Source organism: Centroberyx affinis, unplaced genomic scaffold (genome assembly GCF_046629955.1).
Source record: "Centroberyx affinis isolate AG114_WGS23_722 - 3 ecotype Tasmania unplaced genomic scaffold, CSIRO-AGI_Caff_v1 ptg003278l_1, whole genome shotgun sequence".
NCBI lineage: Eukaryota > Metazoa > Chordata > Actinopteri > Beryciformes > Berycidae > Centroberyx > Centroberyx affinis.
In genome coordinates this window covers 61,467-84,756 of record NW_027281295.1, presented here as the reverse complement: position 1 = coordinate 84,756, position 23,290 = coordinate 61,467, and the positions used below count along the sequence as shown (strand labels likewise).

The following is a 23,290-nucleotide window of genomic DNA, read 5'->3' as shown; positions in this document are numbered from 1 at the left end:
TATGGTCGACCATTTTGATATCTGATGATTCTTAACTGTCAAGAATTAGACAAAGAACTATGACTTATTTGGAAAAGCTTTGGCACAATTAAGGATTAAGGTATGAGGAATCCAATAACCAAAAGCCCCTGGTTATATTTTTCTGACCAGAGAATTAAATCTCCAAAGTTTATGGGTCTCGATCTATTAAAACATTGCCTCACCTGGTTTGTCCACTAGTTCTCCCTATTATTTATTTATAAGAATTTATGTTTTCTTCTTCAGAGATGCTGCAGATATTTCTCGCTTTTTATGAGAGTCATCGATTGTATTAGGTTGTGTATAACTGATAACTGATTTTTCATACTTTGGACTGCCAAGTTCATACCTTGGACTACAGAACATCCGATGAACATAGCATCAACAAACTATTTGCCAATGAGCTCATGCTAGTTAAAATAACAATATTGCAGTATTTGCGAGTTTCAAGCAATGGATCCTTTCCTTTCCTTTCTTACATCCAATGGACATTGGATGTAGAAAGGTTCCATTGCAGTGCAAGTGTTACTGTGTTGAAAAGACGAGTTTTAATCGCTTTTTGGATTCACCTGTTGGAGATTACCATTGGCCCTATGTTTGTGTTTGCGGCAGCGCTCCCGGCGACCTGGAGGTATGAACACTCTACAGTGAAGTGAGTGATGAAATTTTCAACACTATCAAACATCATGATGGCAAAAACTAGAAAAATAAGGCCCAGGTTGAAACAGAAACAGAGAAAGACAGAAATAGAAGAGACAGACAATATCTCTGGGGAGTCTGGGAAGCAACAGCAGCAAGCTGTCACAATCCAGTGTTGCATGACTGAGATCCAAGTCTACATGCAAACACAGTCCAAACAGAGCCACTGAGATTCTATAGTGTACATAAATTGGATTGAGAAATAATTATGTGCAAATATTGTTGCCAGAATACGGGGCTTTTGCAGCAGAACTCACCCGATGTATGTTTTTTTGGTTCTCCCCTCGCCAGTAAATAGACATCGGGCCGCGATGGTGTCACCATACTTCACATCCACATCCTTGTTAGCAGCATAGAAAGCCTGGGGGGGGGGAATCAGTTAGATGCAGATTTGGCAGAGCTCAGTCAGAATTGCAATAACAGCACTCTATATGCGAGTTGTGATCAGAAAAATTCTTGGTATGAATCCCTTGACTGGCTTGGAAAAGGTGGGCAGAGAAAGTGAATGAGAAATATATTCCTGGTTGTCAAAAACTATTAATGTGTTGAGAAGCACTGTTTGAAATAGCTAAGTGCTTATGTGTTGTATCAATAAAAATACATGAAGGCAGCCTTCTTCAGTATTTTTTTTGTTGTACCCAAAAGCCAAATGTATCCATTTGCCCTCCTGCCAGTCTAGGCCCTCACGCTGTCCCAGCACAGGGTCTTTCCATCCCTACAGACCAACACTAACAGTAACTCTGGATCGATGAAAGGACGCGCCTACCCAGTATTTGTTTGTGGTGCTTAGCCAAAGTCATATAGTTCCAACATCAAATACCCAAAGGTCAATAGGTAGCACACACACAGATCTTCAGGACAAAGTTCACCAATCTCAATTTCACCAAGGTATTTTGGCAATGTCAACAGAGCTTGTCACCAGAGCTTGTCATTGTTTGTCTGGACTCAGCCCATATACCTTTGGGTATTTGATGTTGGAACTAACAGTAACTCTATCCTGAATATAGGTAAATTGATAAGTAAAACAGACAGATCTTGCTGGGGTTTGTTTTGTGTCATCAACAGCAACAAATAGGTTTGCGTTTTCTGTTAGGTTATCTTAATTGTGTCTAGCATTTATAAAGGGGAATTTGAAATCAAACCGAAGTAGAGTATCCAGTCTTTCAAAATAATACAATTTGTAACAGTTTTCTATATTTTTTATATTCAAATTGGAATAAAGGAATCTATGGGAAAAACAGCAATTTCATGCAAAACATATCAGTACACTGTGGGGCTGGTCTAATATTCAACTGGGGTCTACAGGGTAAATGTACTATCTGTATTTTTGAGTGAGGCTTGAAGGGTACAAGTGTAGTAAAAGATTTGCAGTAAAAAGTAAAATAATAATGGGCACCAACTGAAAATGCTTTGTTAGCAAACTGTACAAAATGTCTATTATCTCCCCTTTATAATAATGGAGAATGCAATATTCCAGTGGCCAGGTTAAACAGTAATTCATGTATTAATCTACAATGCCTGTCCCATGTAATTTCTTGAAGGGTTGTTATCCTCAATCCATCCTAAAATGTTAAATTTGACTGGTAATACAGGTATTTCAGATCTGAACAAACAAGTTCATGTCAACTACCTGATACTCAACTATTTGCCACATATCACTGGACTCAACTTTGTTTCCTAAACCTGCCTTGATCAGACAACAGCAACCTTATGGCTAATTGTCCCCATTCACAAAACTGCATTTCAACCACATCAAGAGGGAATCAAAATTCCTGCAGCAAAGACTTTGAAGATACACTATCTTGCACGTATCTTCAAAATATGGTTACTAGCTAAACCGAGCACACAGGAGTCTCTAGTCTTTTCTCCAATGTTGGGCGAGTGGGGGCTCCAACCGGGGGGCCAAGAGCCATACAGGCCTCCAGATAGATGCCGGGAAGCAGATGGAGGCAACCGTCCATAGATATCACAGGTGGCGACAACACCAACAGTGGTCGCGTCTTGGCAACTCCAGAAGGATGCGCTCAATTGGATTTTAGGTGGGGAGACATGGAAATGAGAGGTAGCACATAAGCCTCCCAAATCCAGACATAATTCTTCTATCATGTACGGGGGACTGCAGTTCATTCTTTGGCTCATTAAGCTGCTGTATTACCAATGGTGAAGCTACACAGGCCCGATAAAGGCTTTGTGTTGATAATCTGTGTTGAGCTGGCATCCTTCCCAGACACAAGAGCACATACGCATTACTATGTGAATATGTGTTTACCACGCAGGCACATACACACACACGCCCAGAAGGAGGAGAGGATCTCGCATACAGTCTTGAGACAGGGATATCCCATGGACCAGCTCTTCATGCCACTTACACCACAGACAAAGTGTTGGAGTCTACCAGCTACCCACAATATTATTGTATTATTGTCTTTCAGCTTTTAAGTGGCTTGGCATATGGCAATTTCTGATTTCTTATCTTTGCCATATAGCGTAATACGTCATCACAACGTTTACTGTGCAATATGTAAGAAAGCCTTCAAGATGTCTTTTTCCATCTGCGTGAAAGGGGCTATATTCTGCTACCATGTAATCTCTTGTTTAGGCCCAAATAAAATTCAGGTTTACTTTGAGTCTCTATGTGTACGGAAGAGGATTAGGGCCACATGTGAAAAATTTATTTGAGTTCTGAGATTAAAGTCAGAATTCTGAGATTAATGTCAGAATTCTGAGATTAATGTCAGAATTCTGAGAAAAAAGTCAGAATTCTGAGAAGACTTAGTCAGAATTCTGACTTTATTCTCAGAATTCTGACTTTAAACTCAGAACTCAAATACATTTTTCACATGTGGCCCTAATCCTCTTCCGTACTATGTGCTTGTGCCCCGACACCCTCTTGTGGATACAAACAGAAAAACATGCAAGACAACTAATTATCGGCAACTGGGTAATAATTAGCCTTACAAATACTGAATTCAAATGAATTCATACTCATCTACATTTCTGCTCCGAAAATTAATGAAGGAATTCGATTTTTTGTTAAAGTGACAGCCCTATGACATACCTGTGGTAGCTGAGGAGACTGTCGCCCGATGAGGGTCCACTTCCCATCTCGGATCCTGTAGCCGCTCACCACTTTACCTGTAACAAAGCCAGCATACCGGGTTACTACTGATACGAAAAAACGCATGCTGAAAATGAGTAGTGGCGAGAACAAACAAGAGAGAGTAACTCAGCATTGCCGAGCTATTACGCCTCTGAGATTATTCTATTTTCCATGTACCATACTGACATAACTCACCAAGGTGATGTGTGTGGGTCCTGAAGGCAAACGGATAGATGGGGTAGGAAGTGTAATCACAGGCGACGTCTGCGTTTGTAACTGTGGTGAAAAGAAAGTCCTTGCTATTACATCAGGGGACTGCACACACAGAACAGTTAGAATCAGACGTCTCGCAGATAAAAGCAATGTTAAACGGTGTCAGAAATTACCTCGCAACTAAGCATAAAAAACTGAGCTCAACCAAAGAAAGTGTTACAAAACAGTTACTTCCTGGCCTGGGTGACAAATGAAAAAATATTCGCGCGAGGAGCTCTACACGTACTGGCGAGAAAAAGGGAAGAGAGAAGAGAAACATGTCTTGTATGGGGAGTCATTAAGAGTAATTGGCTGCTTAAGCTTGGGACTGTGCTGTGGGTGTCATATTTTCACCCACAGAACAGAATACACTTTCGTACAGTAATACCTCGTTTTCCTGGAGAGATAACGGTGTCCACGGACATCAACAAGTACATGCCAGCAATGAACGGCTGCCTGTGAGGGAGGGAACAGACAAAGAACCATGGCGGTTACAGACTAGCAGTTTGACAAGTTTGCGTTCGTCTATTCCCAGAGGTTTGGTGGGGAAACAGTTAAAGTTGACACTGAAGATTCTAACATTTTGTGCACACCTAACAAGCACCCTAACCTCCTAACCCTTTCCAGAGGTATCCCATAGGTATTTCTCTAGCAATACTCAGTACAAACTGTATTCTAGTTTCCATTTCCTATGATTTAGATGAGGGGCAATTTCAGAGACCAAATTCTGTTTACAGGAGTCACTGGTGCAGTCTAGATCAAATCCTGTGTACTTTTTTAATTCAATTAAAAATTGCCACTTGGCAGGCTTGTCATCATGGGTTGTTACTGGATGTCATATAACTTGACGTCTGGACATTCTGGTTTCATTATAAAAGCTCGGCTGAATGAACTGTTTTGCATGTAGTATACAAAGAAGAGGTAGATTTCTTTTAAAGGAAATACTTACGGTTTGGAAGTCATTCTTAAGGTAAGTCCTGAGCAATCTCTATGGTGGTCTGCAGAACAAAACAAAAAAAAAATCCTTATTATCCACCAGAAATTTGAAATGACCTTATCAATCTGCATGAACCACCATTACGGTTAAGTATCTCCTTCAGTATCTCTTCATAGTGGAAGTGCTTTCCCCAAAACACAAATTCAACATTCTAACAAATACCATTTTCCATCCATTTATTTTGCTCAGGTTTTGACAGGATTAATGTTGTTTTACAAGAAAAAGATATGTAAGATATCAATTATATAGATTCTTTTGGAGTCCTAAGTGTGTTGCAGGAATTATTATAGGCTAGTGCAACATTACACATTAAAAGAGAAATAAGTAAAACAATTTAGAAATCAATTACTTACAATAAATGGCCCATTTAATAAAACAATTTATAAAGTGATTCATTAAAATGCTTTTAAATGGGCCATTTATGGAGCACCTCTTTTAACCACATTACACCACCCACATGGCACAATACAAATCACCCAAGAAAAATGTTAAGTCTGTCATTTTATAACTTTATTTTAAGATTTTACCCATTACAAATTACAATTCAGCTTTTTTTCTATCCTTACCTTTAAACCAAATTGCCAAATTGTTCAATGAGGAGAATCTTACACAGGAGCATGGTAGGCATCACTAGGGTCAGACTAATAATGGATGCCAGTAGTTTAATGCAACATCCATTGAAACTCACCTCTAAAAGCACTGACATCCCCATAGTGGATTTGCAGCACAAAGTAGGAGATTCCCGAATTCCCTGCCACTTTAAAACCAACATCTGATGAAGCAACACAGAGGGGAAAACAGAGGTAAAGAGTTAGAGCTAGAGATATAGACAACCGAGAACGTTTGAGGAGAGACAAAAATATATAGGCGTTAAGAGAAACTACTACAGGCTGTATATGTATAATACAGAAGAGAAGGCATGGGAGAGAGATAAAGAGGTAGAAAGACACATCTAGGGAGAGAGATAATAGAGGACAGGAAGGCACGACATAAAAAGTGAAGAGACGTACCTTTGGGTAATTTAGTGGGTGGTGCGTTGCGAGCCCAGGCGTATATGATGGAAGCTTCACCCTCGCAAGTGCCCTGGACATTCCGGCAGTCCCTGGGAAGACAGACAGAGCGCTTAAACAACTGGTTCGTTTCGTTTGAACAGCAAAGTTTGCCCGGCTGGGCGGTGTTTGGACCTTCGGGCCATTCGCAGTGCTTAAAAACGGAAAACTCCACCCAACCGGGAGGCCGGGACACATTAAAGAAGCGCACAATCAAATGACAGCCACAGGCAGTTTAAGCTGTAGAGAAAGAAGAATCTAGACTCAATTTAACGAAAAACTGATAGAAATATAAAAATAAACTGACAGAAATATTGTAATTTTCACATCTATCTTTGTAACTGAAATTACTGTAACTGTTGCTATCTAGCATTGCAAGGGGAGTGAAGGAATATGTAGCTATTTTATCTTCTCTAAACTTTAAATGTATAGTTATCAATATACAATATATATTGCTTATATCTAGGGCTGGGCGATATGGTTAAAATCAGTATCATGAGGATTTTTCTCGATATCAGTATATATCATGATATGGTTCATGTATGCAAAATCACGTTTAATAATCAAATGAATGTTCATCTCATTGTACCGAATAGTAATGTTAGGTGTGATGTCAAACAAAACAGAAATATTCCAATAATATTCCTACCATACCTCATTTTATGAGAGTTTTTAAGTAAAATTTGCTTGTCATCATCAATTTAGACAGCAGAAATGTGTCATGATATTAAAATATCTTCATATCATCACGATATGATTCCACTGAAAGACGATAAACGATAATATTGAATTATCGCCCAGCCCTACTTATATCTTGTATTTGGCTTAGATCTGTACTTTTTATGCTGATATTTTATATTTCTTATTTATTCTTTGCAAATGGGAAGTCTTTGTATATATGTGAAGTTTTAATTCAATGCACCATTTGAGGCTGACATAATTGCAATTTCGTTGTGCTTACACAATGACAACTTGAATTGAACTGAGTTTGTGCTGTTACAATCTAAACAAAAAGGGTAAACAGCTGGTCCCCCCCCCCCCTCCACAATGTCTTCCTCACTATCAAATTGTCCCCGTAAGACCGCACCATCCCCCCTGAAATGTGTGTACAAATCCTACTACTGCATATATGGCTTCTCCTAATAACCGTTTGGGAACTGAACACCTCGCAGAGTAGTGGCAGGTGAAATTTCCAGGAAGAGACCACACCATGCTTGCTTGATTTGATTCGATCCCTTTATGCAGCCCCAGGTTTCCATAACACAGTAACAGCAAACGACAGCCACCTTTAGTTGATAGCCAACCATTATTCACCTTTTAAGAGGACCAATTCAGCTTAGATATTATTATAGTCCATATTTAAGATATAAATTGTCGCTCTGATAGGATAAAAGGATCCTGGTATCTCATCTTTAACATTGGTTCGCCACACTGTATATGTGGGTGATAAAACAACTTAAAATGGGGGTTCAGGATCCCTTTTGTCTCTGTGTTGGATATGTGACGCTCTGATTAGTAGTCACATGCTCTGGCCTACTTTCCTGCCCCCCCCCCCCGCTGATCCTCCAGAGCGGCTTCTGTTTGATGTCAAAAACCGGCTTCACAGGCAGTGTTTCAGAATATCCCAACAGCTCTTCACACTGGGGATGCAATGTGCTTTGGTGTTGGGAGAGAGAGAGAGAGAGAGAGAAGGGGGTATGGGAGTGGGGATTACCCCCCCCCCTCAGGAGAGGCAAGGTGAGATGAATTTTTGATGGAACCAAAGAAACTGTAAATAAATGGATTATCTTAGCTTCTTAATGGAGAGGCTGCCTGCCCTGGGAGGAGGGGCAGATTGTGAGGATTTCATTTGGCTTGGATCTGAAACCCGAAACAAAATGTTACGCCGCAAAAACTACAAAAGATCATTCTCATCTGCGCTATGAAATTATTATATTTATATGACGAAGCTGAGCCATATTTCTTTGAATGCTATTACTTTTTTTTTTTCATCATTGTCACCAGCCACGTAGCATGGGACGAACATGACAACATGAAGGAAGGGAAGGTAGATAGATACCACACACACACACACACACACACACACACACACACACACACACACACACACCTTCTCATGGGAGCTCCAATCCAACAAACCCTGTTGAGGTGGCAGCAGTTGCTATGGTAACAGGCAAGTTTATTAGTGAGCGTCTGAATCCGATGGGTCTCCTTTCTTTGTGTGCTCAGGGGGGAAAGTATGGTCTTCCGTGCATTAGCTTAGAAATGCAGAGTCAAGGGGGTCAAGAGAAGAGCAGTGGGGCTCCTTTAAGGTTGGCCATCCATTCATGGCCGGCTAGCAAGCAGCTTGAGAGGTTGGGTTTTAGAGAGCGCTATTACCAATAACGCTACATCGTCATTTGGTCTTTGTCATTTTGCCCTACACAAAGAGGTGAAGCGTCTGAATTTGCTGAATCTGCTCTTGTCTCTTGAATGTTTCACACTGTCCCTGATTCTGTGCATGAAACAGCGATGAAAAAAAAGATAGGGTCACATATCTCTATCAAACTGAAGATAGAAAGTGTTCATGGGATGTGATTTTTTTTTTTTTTTTTTTTTTTTTTACAGTCACATGGAGGTCTTACCAGTAGCCGCTGGTGGAGACGGGAGTCTGGCAGCCATACAGCAGCATGTGGTGGGCGGTGTCCATACTGGCATGAGGTACAAAGTCCACTGAGGAGGGGAAAAAAAAAAAAAAAAACGACAATTATAACCTTTACGCTTTGGCTAACTCTGTCAGACTCCACCAAAAATACACTACCCAACCCCCATGGGTATTAAGAGTCCCTTACCTCCGACTATTTCCACCTGCCTCTGAGAATAATGAGTTTGTTTTGATGTCGAGGCAAATTTAGACGCGCACTTTGTTACTTTTCTGTTTCGTTTTGTTCTTCAAAACAAAGAACAGGGTCAGATATGAACTTAGTAAAATAGACTTACTTTCATGTGATTTTTTTTTTATCCTATCATTTTCACTATGGTTTTATTGTGTGGTGCCTTCTTGTTTTATCAATATGGTGTTTTTAATTGTTTGTTAAAGCACTTTGAAAACGCTATTTAAAAAAAAAAAGCACTCAAATTAATGTCACAAGTAATAAAAGAAACTGTACATGAGGATATAACTGAATTAACAGATAGTAAGAGGGACTATTTGCAGGGCAACAGTGTTTAGAGACCAGCAGAACCACTTTGCTTTCCATTATGATTTATTGCATCAGAGATAGAATAAATGTTTGTAGCGTTTCCAGGCCATTTGCCCACTCTGCCAATAAAAGAGGGCCTCTATCAAATAGCAGGCAGCTTACAGTAGTTGACCATAGTTTTTGATAATGATTCTGAATGAAATTTACTATTGCATTAGTAAGTGAGCTGAAATTCCTTCATAGGATTCCCGGGAACGATTGGTTCCACAGACTACACCTTTATTCTATCACCGCAGCCCCAGGGGAAAAATGAAGTGGTTTGTGAACAGAAAAGCTCAACAGCCTCAGTGTGGCAACAGTATATTGTATCAATGAAAAGTATGCCCACTGTGCCAAATGACAGGGGAAGCGCTAAGCCTATTTAGCTTACGCATTTACGCTGCCTGCAATTTTCCTCCAGCAATCCTCTCTAGCCTGGGTTACTTTTTGCTGTCATATTTTATGTGTCTGTTCATGAAATAGTTTGTTCTTCTTGAGAGAACATAAATGTTAGTGATACATTTGTTTCCCATACTTCCCCACATTTACAATCTACTAACCGTGTTGAAATTGTCTGCAGCATATGCTGACGTAACCCCACAATTATTTATAGTCTACTTTATTGCTTTTATTGTTTGTTTATCGAGTATTTGTATATCTTAGTTGCGATTTCTTCCAGAGATCAATAAGGTTTCAGCTTATCTTAAATACGCTGGATCTGCATGTGATTGGCTATTTGTTACAAACCCCGCCCCTTTTATGTGAACACACTCATCATGGACAGACAGAGCAAGATGCCAACCACCTATGTGAGACCAGTTTACCAGGATTGCAGTTGTTTAGTTTTGTGAAGCCAAAGATACCCATACTAAGTCGAACTTTGTTTGTGAGACAGGCCCCAGGTTTTTGAAAATCTTGCATTTTATAACAAATAATACAGAAATATTAAAAAAATTGCAGCTCACACACAGGTCTAGTAGTGTATCCCAAAAAGCAAATAAATAAGGGATCCAGAAATTCAAAATACACCTCTGAAGATGCACCATTTAATTGCCCTTGGTCTTCATTAGGGAAACGAAACTGCAGGCTTGGCAGAGCCTTGATAGAAAGTCAATGTGGCTCCAGACATGAAAGTGATGGACACCCCCGAGACAGACCAGCCATCTAATCCCACGTTTGAATAATGAATGGAGCTTTACTGACAGTGTGGGGGCTGGTGGCTGCTGCCTCTTCATGCATTTTTATATGAGCATATCGGCGAGCCTGTCTACAGAGGGAAAGAAAGGGAATGCCTTGTCGACAGCTTGTTTGACTGGCTGCCTGCGGAAAATCAAGGTTTAAAAAAAAAAAAAGGTTGTTGATCCTATGCAAATGACACATATTTCACATTGATGAATGTGGTTGGGTTACATCTATATCAGTCTATAACATGAAGGGATACCATTGTTGTCATTCTTTGTCTGTGTCTGACTGTTATCGAATTTAGCCCAGCTATTACCATAGATTATCCCCTCATAAATGCCAACTGAAGTATATAGAAATGCTACATGAAGCATATGAGCTCATGCAAGAGGAAATGGCAAATATAATTGCCTGCCAAGGAGCTAACTATTTTTCTTTAAGTACAATGATGGGGATTAAAGCCCTTGTTTGCTTCCAGTGCGCCGTAAGAAGGTCGCACTGACAATGGCTCCGCGTTCAACTCGTAGTTTTTTGTTTATTATTCTCTGTATTGTTTTTATTTTTGAACGTACTGCACTGCCGTTCATACAGTATGATCGACAAGCACTTTTGGAGATTCGCTCGTCACTGGACACGGACTTTTCCTCAACTTACCGGAGGAGATAGAGAAGAGGCAAACGTGCCGGTATCCTATGCAGATCTCGGACAAGATACTGCAATCCGCCGTTACCGAGCATTTTACTGGCAAATGTTCAATCTCTGGACAATAAAATAGACGGACTACACGCCCATCGTCTATCCGTCTGACGATGATTAGACTCTGGGGGGCGACGGCCAATATTTCGGGGTTTCCGGTGTAGCCAGCGGACATCCGGGCCAAGACTTCCGGGCCAAGATTAGCAACTTGAGACGCGAGAATGGAGTTGGAGTTGAGAGACGACGTCTACGACCGTATTGTTTCACAAGTTTTTTAGGTCCAGACGACATTTCGGCTAATCTCTATTAACAGATATCTGTATATGAGACGTCGTCTTTCAACTCCAACTCCATTCTCGCGTCTCAAGTTGCTAATCGGACTGTAAACAATGACCGCACGGAAGAGGAAGTCTTGGCCCGGATGTCCGCTAAACCCCGAAATATTGACCATCGCCCCCAGAGTCTAATCGTCATCAGACGGATAGACGATGGGTTCCGAGATTGCCGTTTCCTGAGACTTGGCTGGACCCGATGGTACCTGACTCGGCCGTTACCCCTGCTGGATTTTCCATCTACCGGCAGGACAGAAGAGTCTCAGGTAAACGCAGAGGCGGTGGGGTCTGCGTGATGGTTAACTCGCGCTGGGGTTCGGATATAGCAGTACTTACAAAACACTGCTCACCAGTCCTGGAGCTCTTAACTGTAAAAGTCTGTCCCTTCTACCTCCCTCGGGAATTCAGCTCAGCTATAATCACAGCAGTCTACATACCCCCGCAGGCGGATAAAATGCTAGCGCTAGAGGACCTTTACAGAGTGATTCATGGACTGGAGAACGCTCACCCTGAGGCAGCTTCTATTGTTGGCGACTCCAATAGGGCTAATATGAGGAAAGTTTTGCCTAAATATCACCAGCATATTAACTTTCCTACCCGTGGTGATCAGACTCGACTTGTTATTCTCAACTACGGGACAGCTATAAACCCCTCCCCCGCCCTGCTAAGGCGGATCACACTTCCATTCTTCTCCTCCCAACCTATAGACAACGTTTAAAACAGGAAAAACCGGTGAGTGAGGAATCCATTCCACCCTGCTTTGAAACCACAGACTGGCAGATGTTCTGTGTTGCAGCTGATGGGGACATTGATGAATACACAGACTCTGTCTCAGCCTACATCTCCAAGTGCATTGATGACGTCGTCCCGAGAGTCAATGTTAGGACTTTCCCCAACCAAAAGCTCTTGGTTAATGGTGATGTTCGTGCTAAACTCAGAGCACGGTCCTCTGCCTATAGCTCGGGGGACCTGGAGGCCTTGAGGAAGTCCAGATACGACCTACGGAAAGCCATCAGAGATGCCAAAAGAGCCTACAGGGACAAGTTGGAGTCTAACTACCACAGTTCTGACCCCAGACTTTTAAAAGAGTTAACCCTCGGAAGTCACCAGGGCCAGATGGCATTCCAGGCCGTGTCCTCAGAGCTTGCGCCGACCAGCTAGCCGAGGTATTCCCTTCTATATTCAACCTCTCCCTGAACCGGTCTGCAGTCCCCACCTGCTTCAAACAGACAACCATTGTCCCCCGTACCAAAGAAACCTTCCATCACCTGCCTGAATGACTACCGCCCTGTAGCACTGACCTCTATCATCATGAAGTGCTTTGAGCAGCTAGTCAGAACCCACATCTGCTCCTCCCTTCCTGACACCTTGGACCCCCTTCAATTTGCATACCGCCCCAACAGATCTACGGATGATGCCATCTCCCTGACAGTGCACACCGCCCTCTCCCACCTGTATAAGGGTAACACATATGTGAGGATGCTGTTTATAGATTACAGCTCGGCATTCAACACCCGCTAACCTCGCTCCCAAGCTCAGGATCCTGGGTCTTAACACCTCCCTTTGCAACTGGATCCTGGACTTCCTGACGGGCTGACCCCAGGTGGTGAGAAAGGGTAACCTCTCCTCCTCTGTACTGACCCTGAGCACCGGACCCCCGCAGGGCTGCGTACTCAGTCCCCTACTGTACGCCCTGTTCACGCATGACTGTGTGGCCACGCGCAGCTCCAACGCCATCTTTAAGTTTGCAGACGACACCACCATCCTGGGTCTCATCTCCAACAACGATGAGACCGCCTACAGAGAGGAGGTCAGCGCCTTGACAACATGGTGCCAGGACAACAACCTCTCTCTCAACGTCTGCAAGACTAAGGAAATGATCGTGGACTTCAGGAAGCGACAGGGGGGAGGTCACGACCCCATTCACATCGATGGAGCTGAAGTGAAGTGGAGTCTCCTGCTTCAAATTCCTAGTGTGTTCATCAGTGATGACCTCTCTTGGTCCAGGCAATCGGACGCGGCAGTAAAAACTGCCCAAAAGCACCTATACTTCCTGAGGAGACTCAAGAAGTTTGGAACGTCTGTCAAAACTCTCACTAATTTCTACAGGTGCACTATTGAGAGCATTCTCACTGGTTGCATTACTACCTGGTACGGCAGCTGCTCCGCTGCTGATCGTGAGGCCCTCCAGAGGGTGGTGAAGACAGCGGAGCGCATCATTGGCTGCCACCTCCCCTCCGTGCAAAGCATATACAATATACGATGCCTCAGGAAAGCACGGAAAATCGTAAAAGACTACAGCCACCCAGGCTATGGACTGTTCTCGCTGCTGCCGTCTGGTAGAGGTTACCGGGCCATCCATGCATGGACTACCAGACTCACAAACTGTTTTTTCCCCCCAAGGCCATCAGGCTTCTCAACCAGCAACACTAATCTCAGTGATCACTTTGATCACATGATCACTAATGTATGTATGTATTCATTAAATGTACAACACCAAAAACATATCCATTGGCACTCCTACACTTTATATTTATAATATTTATTACTCCTATTCTTACTGTCCATATTGCCCGTCTTTACTAGCTCTAGAACTGCTGTTAATGTTCTTCTACTTTGTATATTTTTGTTATTTTTGTCTGTATTTGTGACTGTTTTTAACAATTTAATATTTGATATATTTCTTTTTTATGCCTACTACGTAGTTGTTGCTTGACACTGTCCTAAGAATTTCATTGTTCAGAATGACCTTGTGTTATACTGTGCATTTGATAAATAAAAACACTTTAACTTGAACTGTTTAACACAGGTGTCTTCTCTGTGCCAATATATTGGCCCACACACCCTACTGTATATTGGACAGAGAGATACAATGCTTTGACATAGACACACACACAATTAACATGTGCTCTCCTTTCCTATCTGGCAACACATTAATGCAGTATAACCAAAACAAGAGGGAACATTTTTCTATTTCAAGCCAAACTGGGCTGAATAAGTGACGAATCATTATCCATGCTGCAGATAAATAACACACAGGCAAAATAATCCCTTGGAAGTAATTTACCAGACCAGAATCACACCGCCTGGCGCCCCACTGTAACTCCCTCTTTAGCATTGGCCCAAGTGTGCATTACTGCTGATTACTATAGATATGGGTGTACATCATTCTTTGTCTAAATCAGCCTCTGTGCATATTAAAACACTTCCTTGGGTTTAGTTTTTCATTTATTTCAAAAACATTTATATGATAATATTATAATAATAATAATAATCTCTATCTGGTCTCATTATCTAGTGTATAAAAAAACTTTTATTGTATCTTGATTTGGAAAATTCCTTTTATTTTGGCTTTTATTTTGATGACAGCCTCAAATATCCGGCACAGAGTCTCCCTAAATTGTAAATGACATTGTATTTCATCACTGTTAGTGCACAGATGATGAAATGTCACAAAGACATTCAGGACTGAGGACAGCCAATAAATCTGGGAAGCAATGAGCACTTAGGGAGACAAAATAAAAACACCACAGCACTGAATACTTAGCAGTGCTTAGAGTGCTTATTTTGCGCTTATTTTATGTTGCTATTATTGTTTTTTGGTATTGTTGTTGTGATTCGACATTTCTTTGCGTTTCAGTACTTGTACAATATTCCTTCCATACACATTGCCATAAATTAAAAAATGATACGTTTCATATCATTGCTAGATTATTGTATGGCCTGTTGTTTGCATATGTTGTTCCTCGGCGCAAAACGCAGCAAATTTCTATAGAGCCCCATCTACATTGTAAGGAATTTTATTTAAAAAATCACTTTGTTCTTTTATTAGATGCAATGACATCTAATCTAATGACTTGGTAATATGTCATCTAGGTCAGTGGTTCTCAACGTGGGGTCCGGGGACCACCAGGGGTCCTTGAGGCGGTTCCAGGGGTTCCCCAGCAAATCGCTAAATTGTTAAACTTCAACATTATTTCATTTACAAGAAGTTAACACAATTAGACAATGTAGAAGAATGACTGTTTTGATCGTAGTTTCAGTGTTATCTCTCTACCTACAATACAGATAGTCAAGGAATTCTGGACAAAATCATATCTGATAATAAAAATATTCTCAGATTTGGGTCAGAGAGACAAAATCTCATCAAATAGGGGTCCGTGCCCCTAATGTGGACTAAATTAGGGGTCCTTGATATGAAAAAGGTTGAGAATCACTGATCTAGGTGTTGTGGGATTTCACTTTCCATGTGTCTTGGTCAAACAAATACTACAAAGGAGAAGAGCGATGCTCCCCCGAACAATGCCAGAAATTCATCTTTGTGTGAACATGAGAAATTAGTTTCTGTTTGTGTCCAGAGAAAGTTCTCCAATTGGAAAAAAAAATATTTTCCTAGAGCAGCTATATTTGGTCTGTCTAATGAAAAATGTTTGAAAGAGGATATACTCACCGATATAAGCATCATGGCTGGTTGGTACAGGAACCGCCACGCACAAATAAGAATCCGACTGAGACAACACAGAACACAAAACTTAAATTCATTATTTCATAATGCAACAAATATTCTTTAATTACTGAAAAAATTGTTGAACAGGTTTAACAATGCAATTATTGTTAAGATTAATATTTAGACAAACATTACTGTTACATATCAGGGTAACTGCAGGTTTCAGACCAAATTAACTAGCCTAATTCTGATTGAACATAGCTAAGCTGTTAAACTGTAGAAGGGCAGAATAAAAAAAGGACACCAGGAAATTAATTGTTAAGAAACAGTAAGTCCAACTGTGTTTACTAATGCAGATAGGATGTATATTGTACAAATAACCCCGTTCTGTAATAATGTAAGAGTGGACATGCAACGGAAAGAAACCTGTGATTACATGGTGAAAAAAATAAAAATTGTAACAACTGGATTTAAAATGTTTTAATAATTTTTAAGGCCTTCGATTAGGTAATTTATTGTAAGACTCTGTAAGGAACCGTGGAGTTGGAACAAAAAACAAGAAGAGGCCCCTTCCTCTTTCTGTTTAATACATGACTTGTGATTCTTAGATCAACCTTGCCTAAGTGCATGAGTGTGTCTATTTTGTGTTCATTTTGACTACGATAACAACTTTGAAACTCCTCCTCCACGCAATTGTGCAAGTCCACACATTGGCACATCATTGGGATCAGTGTGTGAAATTAAGAATCCAGTCTGTTGAAATACAATAGGCCTACAACAAAAAAACACTAAAGAAATATCTGTATCTTCTTAACAACTCTGGAAGGTTCAATAGCCTAGTTAAAAAATAATTCCACAAGTATATAACACATTTTCAGTTTACTCAAGGACTTTAGGCTACTGACTGAGTAATATTTAATTTGTTTTATTTTATTAGATTCACATGTTATTCAGTAAGTCAGTCAGTCAATCAGTCCATCAGTCAGGTGTCCACCACAGGATTTCTAGAGCACAACTGGGCTTTGTAGGTCTACTACCTACAGCATAAAACGTAACAAATCCCCACCATACAAGTGAAGTTTATACTCGAGTTCAATCAGGAAGACTACCTAAATCCACCCACCTCTCTCTAGTTTCATTCATGCTTTCTCTTTACCCAATCAGAGTTGGTCGAACACTTTCCCCGCTTTTCCAGAGCACCAACCAGGGCTGTGTCTTCTGTGAGGATGTAGCATGGGATTAGACCCGAGACGCAGGGTTCCCACTCGTTTCCGGGCACATTTTCGACAACTTCCAGGTGGTATGACAGACAGGGGCCACATCCGAGACTAATAGATTTCTCTCTGTGGAAGTTTCATTTAGAATAGTAATGGTTCGGCCCTTCTCCCTCTGGAGAAATTGACTCATGATCTCAACCATAACTCGGACAAATTCTGGAGACTCTGGAAACCTTTGCATTCTTTCCTACAGAGACTTTGACGTACTTGTTTGTCCCTGGAAGTATGTGCTATTTACTTGTTTCCTGTTGTATTCCTGTACAATTTATGTATATTTATAATTTTTTTTTCTTTTCTTGTTTTTCCTTTCAATTTAACTTTTACATATTACAGTGTCTGTTGTTGGTTTGGGGTGGGATTTTTTTGTTTGTTTTGTACGTTTTTCTTTTGTTGTTTAGGTTGAGAGGTGTGTAGGTGTTTGTTAAATTTAAAAATCAATAAAAAAATTTAAAAAAATAGTAATAGTTATGTTATAGTTAGGTCAGTCTATGGCTATACCTTAACTATGAGGCCAGCCATTAGATGCTTAGACAATGCCAGACACAGGCACGCACACACACACACACACACACACACACACCAGCAGATGGTCAGTACTTAACCAGTACCTATTTCATCTAATTCCCCCTATTTTGTCTCATGAAGTGCCACGTTATCTTGCTCCAGCTGAAAAACCCATCCTTCCTGGCATTACTGAGACAGGAATTAAATGAATGCTTTGAGGCTACCTCCAAAATTACAAGCCTATAGGCACTGCAAGCACTGTGTTGACAGGCAGGGACAGGGACAGGGCTTCACTGCGGACCATTAGGTCTCTTAAATAGGGCTGAGCCTTGTCTCCTCCCTGATGTTACATCACTGTGATCCCCCTTCAGCAGAGCTATCAGCCACCCCTCCACCACGGTTGAATCACTGCTGGATGAGTCATAAACCTGCATGGAGAATAATAATAGCAGCAGTTGGCCCTCCCCCTCTTAATAAAAACACACAGGGACCCTCTCAGACATACGCCGAAGTGGTAACATGAAACTGTGCACACACACACACACGCACTCGCGTATAACACTGGCGCCAGAACAGGGAGGGCCACGGAACTCTCTTACACACCAAATGTTTCATATTTAGTAATTGCGCAATTGAGACTGTAACAACTGTAAAGCCACACTTGTTAGAAATCCATTTCTTTCCCATACTTCCCACTTTTACAGTTTACTTACAGTAGATGTTTATATTCTATTTTATTGCTTTTATCTTTTGTTATTTTATTGTTTCTACTACGTTTATTGCTTACTTGTATGTTCTAGTTGTGTGCTTATGCTATGTTTTTCTTTTTCCCTGATGAATCCTATTAGTTTTGCTGCTGCTGCAACAACCTAATGTCCCTACAGGAATAAGTGTGTGTAGGACCATACAGTGCTTTCCAACTCCCCAGTAATAACAGAGACCACAAGCATCGAGCAGCGTCGCCCAACTGCTGCTTCTTGTCGCCATAACAGCTCCATGGGGCTTTATGGCGGAGGAAGAGGGGAAGGCAGAGAAAGGATGGGAAAGACAGGATTCAACCAGGGCTTGGCCTCCTCCTCGCCAGAGAGAGCCTGCAGAGCCCAGGAGAGCCAATTAGCTCGGTGTACGTCAGTGAGTCAACAGTAATGACTGCATTACTGTAGGATCAATACGAGGCCACGCTCACACAGACGATGGAGGTCCTGGCTCCATAACCACCACCAAGAAGGAAATAATGCACATGCTCTCCATGGCAAAACATTAAGAGGCCGAATCAAAACAGGCAAAACTCTCTGATAACAATCAAACCCAGCAGCTGTAAGGGCTATGAGGTGAGGTGTACATAGGTCTGTGGTGTAACAATGACATTATTCATTAAAAACTAGACTAGGTCAAAACCTAGTATATGGCTGGACCGTGGTGTAACTTCATCACTCAGTCAGTCAGTCAGTCAGTCACTCAGTCAGTCAGTCAGTCAGTCAGTCAGTCAGTCAGTCACTCAATCAGTCAGTCAGTGAGTGACAGACATTTGCGTTTATAGGGCTGAAAATGGGTTTTAAGAAGTGATTTAAAAGAAGTCACTGATTCTGTTAACCTTTGGTTTTAAGCCTAGACTTTGGATCCTAAAGTCTATCTAAGGCTGTGCACAGGCTCATCTGGGGTCAGCATGTCTCTTACATAGCTTTGAGCCAAGCTCGAGCGTGCTTTAAAAGTGATCAGTGGAATGAGGGTGTGGAATACTTTCTCCAGATTACTGTGTGAAAGCACTGGTTTAATTGTGGAGATGGTTCTCAGTTGTAGGAAACAGGACTGGACAACTTTTTTTTTTACCAAATATTCAAATATTACTATATATATAGTTTCTGGCAGCAGGCTTTACATTAGCAGACAGGGACACAAGGCCACTCTCAATAAGACAGAATTCGGGGAACTGAACAATATAATGTCAGATTTCATAGTTTGAGTTATATAATACATTGAGCTGTTTAGCTTGTGGTTAGCAAAATTACGGCTTCGACTTGAAAACGGTTACAGAAATCAATGAACCCAACGCCATTACAGAGACAAATATAAATAGGTAAAAAGGTCAGAGTTTGAGGGACAATCATGTGAAAACCCCATTCATTTTCACTTCATTTTAAGTCCATATTTGGGCATGGTCATATATGACCACATGACTTCCTAGGTCTATGTGGTAACACAAGCAACTCAGCAAAGCATCTCAGTAACCGTTGCTCTGTGCCACTGTTTTATGGGTTGTCTTGTTTGCTGTGATATCATAGTAGTATAGTATTTTTTAAATATGAAACTTAATGTTAGTATTAAAGTCAAAATTCTGTTCACTGCTCATGTGGGATTTCACAATTTGATGAAATGTTAATCATACAAGCAGAGTTGATTTCAGCATCCTCTATTCCTCTATTCCGTTGTGGTGGATACACATGCAACCACAGAGCCGAGTATCAGCTGGAGTTGCAGGCAAAGCAAAAGCAAAAGGTAGTTTATGGCTAGATTTCATGTTACATAAGCATTCATTAAGTATCCTCTAAGGCCTTGAACAGTAACAGATGTGTAATTCGTTTTGTCATCAGCTGTCATTTTTATTTCTTAGTTGCAAACTTAATATTTCTATTTACCTAACCTTTCTCCAGTTTAGGGCTGTGCAATAAAATCGATACAGCTGAGTATTGCAATAATTTTTTCCATGATACTGTATCGATTTTCCAGCCCCTCGTATCGATACATTCAAAAAGATTATTCACGTTTTAAACGGATTTAAAATGTCCTTAAATTTCCCTCAAATCCCTTTGAATTAAATAGTTTTGACTCAATTTGTCCGCTGAGTTATCAATATAATGTGATGTACATATTAGACTACCCAGGTGGTACACAGCAAGTTGTATTTTCAGCTCTATTTTTGAATTTTCAGAAAATTATGTAGAGTATTGCAATGTATCGCAATATGTATCTTATCGCAATGTATTGTGATACAATCGTATCGTCACCCGTGTATCGTGATATGTATCGTATCGTGAGGTCCTTGCCAATACCCAGCCTTAATCCAGTTAAGAACAAATTGGTGTTTACAGTATTATTTTTATTATACACTACACGTTTATGTTTTAAAGGTAAAGGTCTCGGATAGGAATAAATGCGTGCTTAATTATGTCACCAACTGTCATCCTCATACAAATCCCCGCCACCGCTGCTAAAAACAAACAAGTGTCACTTTCATACGAATCCCTGCCACCGCTAAAAAAAACGTTCCTAGGGAAAACACTGCAAAGAGAGTGAGTGTGTGCAGGAGGCAGACGGTACAGTCAGCTTGGTGTTTCAGTGAAGCCCACTCACCCCTTTAGGCACCACCCCGGGCATGCGGACGTCCACAGAGAAGTTGTAGGGGTTGGTCACAACCGCCGGCTGCCTCGTCCTGGACGTGCAGTCATTGGGATCTGACCAGGCACTGTCCTGATACCTTGGGAGAGGAACGGATGAGCAATTTGGTTCATACGAAATTATTAGCGATTTTAAATTATTATTAATTATTTAGTAGAAGTAGCAGTATTGCTGGATTCATATTGCTTAGTCACAGTTCAGTTCAGTAATGCGGAATTGTGTATATAAATATACAGTACTGTGCAAACGTCTTAGGCGTATGTCAAAGAAATCCATAAAGCGAAGATGCTTTCAAAACTAATGAAATGAAAAGTTTCTGAATATCAAAAATTTACAATAAACAGCAGTCTACTGACACACTAATGCAGAAAACAAATAAACTTATAAACTAAAAACTTATAAGAAATTTATATAAAAAATCTAGGGTGCCTAAGACTTTTGCACAGTACTGTATATACATGTAATTTTGCACATTAGGGCTGAACAATTAATCGAAATTTTATGGAAATCGCAATATGGCCTACTGCAATTTTCAACTCGCAGGAGGTGCAATATTTGTTAAAGGTGAAATGTGTCAAAATAGCATTTTAAATGAAATATTGTGGTGCTGCAGAGATGTCCTGGCCTACACATCATATTCTACAGACTTAAGAAAACATCTTTGTTTGGTACAGATCCCTGCAAAAATCACACCGTAATAATTTTAATACGTTTATGTTAATGAGAAGAATGATGTAAATATGATCAATCCATCTAATATCGCAAATCATATCGCAATTGCAAGATCAGTCAAAATAATCGCAATTAGATATTTTTTCAAAATTGTTCAGCCCTAATGTATATGCATGTGTATGTATATATACAGTATACACACACACATACAAAGAACTTAAATCTGATGGTTTTATGCTTATTATCACCATGAATTATAAATTATACAATTTTATGTTAGCAAATATGTTTTGCTATATGATATATAAAAAAGAAAAATTGAAACAAGTTGGTCTATGAATGATTAAATGTGAAGCAAAACTTTTTTATCCATTAAGTATTTATATTTACTCTTTTTGAATATTATGTTTATTATATCACGCTCTGATTATAATAATTATCATGCGCTCACAATGTGCTTATAATGTGCACATGATACCTCATAATGCTTTATGAGTACCACTTCAAGTTATGGGATTTAGACTTTAAACCTGCAATGTTTTTCTTTCGGAAACTTCCGAGGCACTTTCACTGGCCTGGAGCCTCCCAGAAAAAAAACACCTCGCTCAGACAACTATCTCAAACGACAACATCCACTTCACTTGCTATCCAAAACAACAAAAAAATAGACCTTCATCCTACCTTTTCAACCTGTACAGAGAGTTTTCAATCTCCAGGCTCTGGCTGTGACAGATGAACGCTAGCACCACCGCGCAGCACAGAGGGACTCCCATGTCGCCTGTGGTTATCACACCGCCTCTACTGCTGCTGTGTGGGTTCCCTTCTAGCCCGCCTGCTGAGGTGAAGGAGAGGCTGTGCTATGAGACGAGCCAGGCGGCGGCGGCGGCGGCGGCGGCAGGTCCCGGGTCAGCGTTAACCAGGTCCAGGGGGAGTTTAAGAAGCAGAGGCGAGGCCAGTAAACCGGAGGATAGTAGCTGTACGACCTGGTTTCCCAACCCCATAAGATGATGCCTCGCGGGGCATCGGCTACTGGTGAACTAGCCTCTCACTGCTTGTCAACACCTCTCCTGTCTTAACGCCTTAGTAGTGGCCACACTGGAGGGACAAGACAGATGAGACGCGAGAGGGAGAGGGCCTGCTCAAAAGCTTGCTTCTCGTGCGGTCTCACTCGGCTCGGTGGAGGAGAGGGGGACGTGAAGAGGATGGAGAGGAGAGCAGGTGGTCGGCGGTGTCGATGCTGGCTCTCAATCCCTGAGAAGGGCACGAATGTCCGTCTCGTCACAGTCTGGAAAAATGAAAGCAGACGCGTGTGTTGAGAGGTTAAGTCTCAGTATGTGACATGAAACCCGGTGGAGCAGAAGCCTCTTTTCAGTGCAGTCTCATTTTCATTAACACTAGTGCCCATCGCAGTTCTAATATTATCTGTCTTACGACTTCATTTGGTTTTT

The 23,290-nt window shown here is 41.0% G+C and overlaps 1 protein-coding gene across 1 annotated transcript in view; it reads right to left on the bottom strand.

The window, feature by feature from the left end:
* Positions 1 to 23,290, bottom strand: part of pam (peptidylglycine alpha-amidating monooxygenase) — a 51,047-nt gene that overhangs the window by 25,340 nt on the left and 2,417 nt on the right. The window contains exons 2-12 of the mRNA XM_071538458.1: positions 22,524 to 23,127; positions 21,126 to 21,249; positions 15,997 to 16,054; positions 8,740 to 8,827; positions 6,077 to 6,168; positions 5,755 to 5,838; positions 5,019 to 5,067; positions 4,458 to 4,525; positions 4,013 to 4,093; positions 3,776 to 3,852; positions 975 to 1,078 (exon numbers count right to left, since the gene is read on the bottom strand). Of these exons, the coding sequence (XP_071394559.1) occupies positions 975 to 1,078; positions 3,776 to 3,852; positions 4,013 to 4,093; positions 4,458 to 4,525; positions 5,019 to 5,067; positions 5,755 to 5,838; positions 6,077 to 6,168; positions 8,740 to 8,827; positions 15,997 to 16,054; positions 21,126 to 21,249; positions 22,524 to 22,615 (917 nt within the window). The 5' untranslated portion in view covers positions 22,616 to 23,127. The remainder of the gene's footprint in view (positions 1 to 974; positions 1,079 to 3,775; positions 3,853 to 4,012; positions 4,094 to 4,457; positions 4,526 to 5,018; positions 5,068 to 5,754; positions 5,839 to 6,076; positions 6,169 to 8,739; positions 8,828 to 15,996; positions 16,055 to 21,125; positions 21,250 to 22,523; positions 23,128 to 23,290) is intronic.